At 30.5% G+C, this 7418-nt stretch overlaps 1 protein-coding gene across 1 annotated transcript; it reads left to right on the top strand.

Moving 5' to 3' along the window:
- Positions 1-408: 408 nt before the first annotated feature.
- LOC102660229 (probable inactive patatin-like protein 9) lies at positions 409-6750 on the top strand. Its single transcript, XM_006588146.1, has 3 exons — positions 409-604; positions 6134-6489; positions 6631-6750. Exons 1-3 carry the CDS (start codon positions 409-411, stop codon positions 6748-6750), a joined length of 672 nt encoding a protein of 223 aa, XP_006588209.1.
- The last annotated feature ends 668 nt before the right edge of the window (positions 6751-7418 follow it).

The following is a 7418-nucleotide window of genomic DNA, read 5'->3' on the forward strand; positions in this document are numbered from 1 at the left end:
GATATTAATTTTTTGTATATTATTAACCAGTAGAAAATCATCTTTCATATGATGGTAAATAATTATTATTAGTATATGACGATTTATAATTGAATTGTTGTCTAAAAAAATTATATTGGGAGTACATATATTAGTTTTTTAAAAAATATAATTAAAACATGCATTCAAATTAATATTAATAATAAATTTATGAATACATGAGTGTGATAGGTGGAAATAATAAGGATGTAAATTAAATAGATTTTAATCTTTTTTTTAGAGAAATATTTTTAACCTCTTGAGAGATTCGTTTTAATGAATGAATCTTAAGTGATTCTAATTCTTTCACTCAATTTTTTTCGAGTTCTTTTATTCAAATTAATACATATTAGATTATATTTGATAAAATTAACTGAATACTATCCAACGATGCGTCGGGTGCACACTCATCTCCCTCGGCTTATGGATCAGGAAGACTCCCTTGCAAATCCTTTGTGGAAACGTATCTGGAAGTTTCCTGTGCAGGAGAAGTTGCGGTTTTTCCTTTGGCAATTTGTTCATGCTGCTTTTCTAACTAATGAGAGAAGGTTTCTGAATCACTTGTCTCTTAGCAGTGCTTGTCTGGGTTGTTCTGCAGATTCGGAGGCAGTTCTTCATATTATTTGAGATTGTCCTCACGCTCCAAAGGTGTGGATGCTTATGGGCCTTGCCTCAATAGGTATTATTTTCATGCACAAATATTGTTTCCTTTGTGAGTGCATTACTTCAGAACTACAAGGCCTTGGATATGGTGGCTACTATTTTGGCGCCTTAGGTATTTTGTTTTTCTATTTTCATGTAAAAAAAAACTAATTGAAAAGTTAACTCAATTAAAAAACTAGCTTGGAAGTTGAAAAGTGCTTGATAATTAAAAGTTTGAAAATTATTTTATTGAATAATGATTGTTTGATAAAATTATTTGTTGAACTAAAAAATATAATGCTATATAAAAGATAAAAATAATAAAGATTTACCTTAAATAAAAATGATTAAAAAGAAAATCTAATAAATATTAAGAATAAAAATAAAATAAATATAAAAAATTAAAAATTAAAAAATTAATATTTTATAAAACGATATTTCAAGTAATGTTTCAAACTCACTAAAAGTTACTAAAAAATTTATTTATTAAATTATTATATAATTTTTTTAGTTAATAAAAATATTAAAAATTAGTTAAAATATCCTGTGAAAGACACTTTTAATAGTTAAATTTAGAGGAATGATACTTGTATAATAAATTATACAATAAAGTGTATAATCAAGAGAGAGAAAGAGAGAAAATGGAGAAATGAGTATATTTGAAAAAAAAAAAATTTAAATACATTGCTATATTAAATTTAAAGGTTCAATAATAAAATTGTAAGTTAAATATCTATTTTTTTTAACATGAAGTTAAATACCTATTCTTGATATACTACTATGAAAGTGTTTAAACTTTCTCCTTGAAAAGTGCAATTTAACCGGAAAAAACTGGTTATGTATGCAAAGGATACTCATCAACTATTAATATTATAAAAACAATAACATTAATTCTCTTATCAACAATTCAGAAACACGTGTGTACACGTGGCCCAATCAAATCGTGCGGCCAGGGAAGCTGGGTTTCGTTGCTTGTCGCCGTAAGATACCCAAAACTCGTACACCGGATTCCAAATTCTAGCAGCTGGTTTGGCGCCACCGGCTATCCCCGGTGGGTTGTGGAGGTTACCGACACGAGCCGGTTGCATCAAAGAAACCTAAACATTGATGTATGTTTGCGTAGGCTATGCCCTGGCCACAAACATGGTTCAGATCTGGTGTACGCCCGTCACATGCCGAATATAGAAAATGCATGAACGAAGAAAAACGGAAGAAAAAAATGGCCTATTATTTTCTCTTTTCTCTTGCGTCAAATGCAAGAAATTTTGGATTCTGTTATTGTTTTGTGACGTAAATGCATGAAAAATCTGAGATGACATAAATGCTATGATAAAGAAAAGAAATTAGTTTATATAAATGATTATTTAGTTTTTTTTAATATAAAACAATTTAGATGCAGGTAGGACTCTGCAAAAATTGATTTAGAAAAAAAATCAAATTAAACTGGTTTTCAAACTGTTTAACAACTTTGATCTTTAATCCAAATCTATTGGTTTTAGAAAATCAATTTTAAATTGGTTTTGAATCCGTTTTAAATAATTTTGAATTAGTTTATAACTCTTTTCAGAATTGATTCTGAACTGTTTTTAAACTAATTTAAAATTGTTTTAAGAATCAAATTGATTTTAAATTGGTTTTTAAATTTTATGTTTTTGAATTAATAAAGTAAATTTGCCATAAAAATACAAATTAACCAACATGACAAGATGATTATTGGCAGTATAACAAACAAGGAGGATTCTGATCTTTAAATGCCTTATCAGAAAAATAGTACCAAAATGAATCAAATTAAATCAATATACAATCCAAATTCCAAAATTAACCAAGATGAACATTATGTCCTATTCCTATACATAAATGGCATAAGTTACTTGAATGCTAGTATATACTTTCACATTTGTGTTCTCAAAAAGTAATCGTGAAAAGAAAAGAAAAAGTGAATGCACACAGTTCTGCTGTATTAGCAAGATGCTGTCACATTGCACATCATCTTTTTACTCCTAATTCTATGTTATAGAGTTAAAATGATGATGAAATTTAGCAAGCACAATATAAACATAATACTAACACAATTATTTTCTCTTGTGCACTGCAATGGGATTAATAACAAAACTCAGGGAAGCAGTATTGATCAAGAAGAGAAAAAGTAGAATGGAACAGGCAACATGTAAGAAAGCAAAAAGTAATAGGACAAACAAAAACGCAAAGTAGATTAACTTACTTGTTTAATCCACCTAGGCCCCCAACTTGATGAAGTGCATCTAGATTGAGAAAATGTTTCAGCATACAACCTGTCATTGATGAACCCTCTGATACAGAAAAGATTAAACCAATCTCCATAAGTAAACATAAAGTATAAAAATGTCTGAAAACTCAGTTTATAAATGAACTTAAAAAAGCATATTTTGAAAAATACTGCACAATATCAAATTAACATGATATAAATAGGTATATGTAAACTTTTTAAAAATTTGAGATACATGTACCACACAGTTTATTTTGAATAGAACAAAATTACTTTATCTGCATATACAAACTAATAGTGTTTGAATGAATATAGAATTAATTATAGAATATATTCTCTTTTGTTAAAAAAAATCAGAATCTCTAACCTTCCTAAAGCAATAAAAGTTAAATGGAAAAAGAAAACATGTTAACTTCATATAAAAACTGTGGATCTGTTGTTTATAAGCCATTTTCAAATGCATCCTTTATTTGAAGCTTTACTTGCTGTCAAACAACTACATCCTAAAATGGAAAAGAAAAAAAATTGTCAATTCCCAAAACAATCTCCATGATTTATGTGTTAATAAATATCTTCATTAGAAACTGCACTTAATGTTCATCTTCATTCTTCTTTATTCTAAGATACTAAAACAATTTTCAGTAGGTGGATTGTTGACAAGTAATCACCCTTCACCACAAGCGACCAGGTAAAATTATAATGTCAAGGTAAAAGCAGAGATCATTTCCTTTTAATTCTACAATATCAGCAAACTTACATAATTTTCTTGTAGACAACATTCTCTGTTAACATTAAGAATCCAAGACAGGGTTGGAAGTTCCCATGGCATAAACAGGGAAAACATTCTCCAAACGATGAGTCCAAGAAGAAATGGAACTAAGACTATTGGCTTGGCCTCATTTCAGGAAGATAAACTATATAGTTGATTATCAGACAAATCCTTTCCATATTAAACAAAGAAAAACATGTGATCAACATTTTTATCATGGGAAACTCCAACAGGCAAGGGCCGGCTCAAAGACTTGAGAGATCTAAAGCAAATTTAAGAATGAGACATTTTATTTACTCATAAAATAGTTTATTAAAATTATTACTGTTTTATTTAAAATTAATTTTCGGGCTTTATATGATACAAAATTATCGATTAAATTGTCGTAATTAATTTCATTTAACATTTCTTTTTCAATAGACAATAACGCCAATCCGTTCAATCTTTGTTGAGACATTGTTGATCTTAAGTAAATTTTTATTATTTTTAGTTTTAAAAAATTCCTTTCAGCTGAAGCAACTGATACTGACATCGTTAACATTATTCTATAAGTTATATACGCATTTGGAAAAGAATTAATTCTTTTTATATAATTAAGAAAATCAATTGGTTTATCATTTTCCAATCCTATAATTTTCTTTAAGATATTTAATTCTGAAAATAAATCTAATCCATCAACATCCAACAAATTATCATGTTTCAAAGATTTTTCAAGGTTTAGGCATTTCTCTTTCAAAAGTGTACAATCTAATAACTTTAATTTTTTAACACTAAATAAAAAACCAATAATATCTTCATATATTTTAAATTGTTCAAATCTACTTTGAAGTGTGGTAATTACTTTATCTACGATGTACAAAAAGTAATCAATTCTAAATGATTCTTGAAGAGATTTTACAATTTCATCCTGAATATTTTCATCAAATTGTTTCTTCCTACGGCTAATACGTTTTTCAGGTAACTTAGGCTCTATATCCATTTCAAAAGCAATTTCCTTGGTAGAAATCAATGCATTTTCAAATCCATTTTCCCTATATTTTTCAAAAAATGAAAGAAGACCTTTTAATTGTTCAATATCTTCATCAATGCACATATCTTTTGATTGTAAATTCTTACTAACTAAGTTAACTGCAAATAAAATGTCATACCAAATAGTCACGCCTAACAAAAATTCAAAGTTTTCAAGCTCATAATTTGCTAAACAATCAACTTCACTTTTTAGTTTAGGATCATCACTAGCTTAAGCTAATTCAAATAAAACATATCTTATTTGTAAAGTTTGAAATCTTACAGCTTTCACACTTTCAATACGGCTTTCCCAACGTGTTTTTGGCAATGATTTAAGAGTTAAGCTATGTATATGGTTTTGTAAAATTTTCCACCTTTTTTTAGAAGAAAAAAATAAAGTGTATACACGTTGTAACACACCAAAGAAAGATGTAGCTTTAGGACAAGAGTTAACCATATCACAAAGTACTAAGTTTAAACTATGACAACCACAAGGAGTATAAAATGATCTAGGATTAATACCAAGGAATCTTTTCTGCACACCCTGATGTTTTCCTTTCATATTAGATCCATTATCATATCCTTGTCCCTTAAGGTCATTAATATCAAGTCCAACAATATTTAATTCATCTATAATAGCATCAAAAAGACCTTTTCCACTTGTATCATCTACTTTTAAAAAATCTAAAAAATACTCATTAACTTGTATTGGAGTTGATGAAATATCCACACACCTTAATACAAAAAACATTTGCTCTTGATGACTTATATATGGAGTACAGTCAAGTATGATTGCATAATATTTTTCATCCTTAATTTTTTTTTATAATTTTTGTTTTGATTTCACCTGCTAACAGATTTATCAACTCATTTTGTATATTATGCCCAAGGTAATGGTTGTGAAATTCATCGTCTTTAATTCGACGAATATGTTCTTGCATGATTGGATCAAATTCTGCAATCATTTCAATTAGACTTAAAAAATTTCCATTAGCTTTTTGGTAGATCTTTTCATTTTTTCCACGGAAGGCTAAGTTATTTTTACCAAGGGTTTTAACAACTGCAATAATTCTTAACAACACATTTCTCCAATGTTCTCTATCTCTATTTATTTGTTCTTGAACATGTTTGTCTATTGTTTTATTTTTTACCAATGCCATTTTCAAATCAATCCATGCATTCATGTTAGTAATATGCTCATTCGTTATTTCATGACTCTTCAACTTAGCACTAAGATTTCTCTAATCTTTACTACCTTCGTTAGCTAGTTTACTTGTACAAGAAATAACATTAAGGTTTAATTACCCATTTAGTCCCAATAGTTTCTAAACTTATCCATTTTAGTCCCTATATTTAATAAGTGACTTTTTTAGTCCCTGTAGTTTACCTTTTAATTTCCAATAGGTCCCTACCGTTAAAATTGTTTAACACCGTTAAATTATTGTTGCCAGGACCGTATCTCGCACCATCGACGACCCCTAGCCTCTTCACTCCCTTCCACTTCTCCTCCATCGATGGAAAAACCTCGTGCGCCGCTATCGACGGTGGCCTGGTGATGAACAATTCGGCAGCAGCTGCCGTCACGCATGTCCTCCACAACAAGCGCGATTTCCTATCAGTGAACAACATGGAGGATCTCCTCGTCCTGTCCATCAGAAATGGAGCTCAGGCGAAGAGAATGAACAATGCCGGTGAGTGCTCGACGTCGATGGTGGTTGACATTGCGCTCGACGACATTTCCGAGACTGTTGACCAGATGCTAGGAAATGCCTTCTGTTGGAATCGTACGGACTATGTCAGGATTCAGGTACACCATTAATCACACTGTTTGGTTCTCTGGAGAATGGGGAAAATATATGAAAGCTAAAAGAAAATGAAATTAGATTCAGTAAATAGCATCGGTCTCAGTGAACTGAATGCTACTTCTTGCTCCGTTTTTGATGAACAGGATGAGGAGATCCTCCACACCATTCATCGATGGGAAATCGCGCTTGTTGTGGAGGACTTGCGTGACGGCAGTTGCTGCCGGATTGTTCATCACCAGGCCGCCATCGACGGTGGTGCATGAGGTTTTTTCGTCGACGAAGGAGAAGTGGAAGGGAGTGAAGAGGCCAGGGGTCGTCGACGGTGCGAGGTGCGGTCCTGGCAACAATAATTTAATAGTGTTAAACAATTTTAACGGTAGGAACCTATTGAGAATTAAAAGGTAAACTACAGGGACTAAAAAAGCCACTTATTAACTATAGGGACTAAAATGGATAAGTTTGGAAACTATAGGGACTAAATGGGTAATTAAACCTAACATTAAATAATTTTCAACAAAAACAAAAGACTTTATCCAAATCTCTAGAATAAATTAGCCATTTTCTTTCATGTTTCTCTCCATTAGGCAATTTTTGAATGTAATTTGATGAAGAAAAGTGCCTAGAATATTTATCCTTTGGGAAATCCATATCAGTAACTTTAATAGGGGCCTTTTCTGCTAATAAATCTCTCAAAGTCGTATCAATATTCTTCCATTGGCTTGGATCATATATATTCATCTAGTCTCCCAATCTCCTCCTCGTTATCATGAGTTTGAGAATCAGAATTATAATTTTCCTCATCACTAACTGCTTCTCTATTTTTGCTTCCACCCATATCTAAATTGTTATCTTGTTCATTCAAAGAGTACCCACCTATATTTTCTAATTCATTTTTCTCATCCATTTTTATAAATTTATCCATAGCTCCTTT

This window comes from Glycine max, chromosome 9, assembly GCF_000004515.6.
Source record: "Glycine max cultivar Williams 82 chromosome 9, Glycine_max_v4.0, whole genome shotgun sequence".
Classification (NCBI taxonomy): domain Eukaryota; kingdom Viridiplantae; phylum Streptophyta; class Magnoliopsida; order Fabales; family Fabaceae; genus Glycine; species Glycine max.

What these genes read in the sequence shown, in the direction of transcription:
- LOC102660229 (XM_006588146.1), top strand. Translation starts at nt 409, where the DNA reads ATGCGTCGGGTGCACACTCATCTCCCTCGGCTTATGGATCAGGAAGAC. An exon ending in TCTTAGCAGTGCTTGTCTGG is followed by an intron (nt 605 to 6,133) that starts GTTGTTCTGCAG and finishes TATTGTTGCCAG; the next exon opens with GACCGTATCTCGCACCATCG. An exon ending in CGGACTATGTCAGGATTCAG is followed by an intron (nt 6,490 to 6,630) that starts GTACACCATTAA and finishes TTTGATGAACAG; the next exon opens with GATGAGGAGATCCTCCACAC.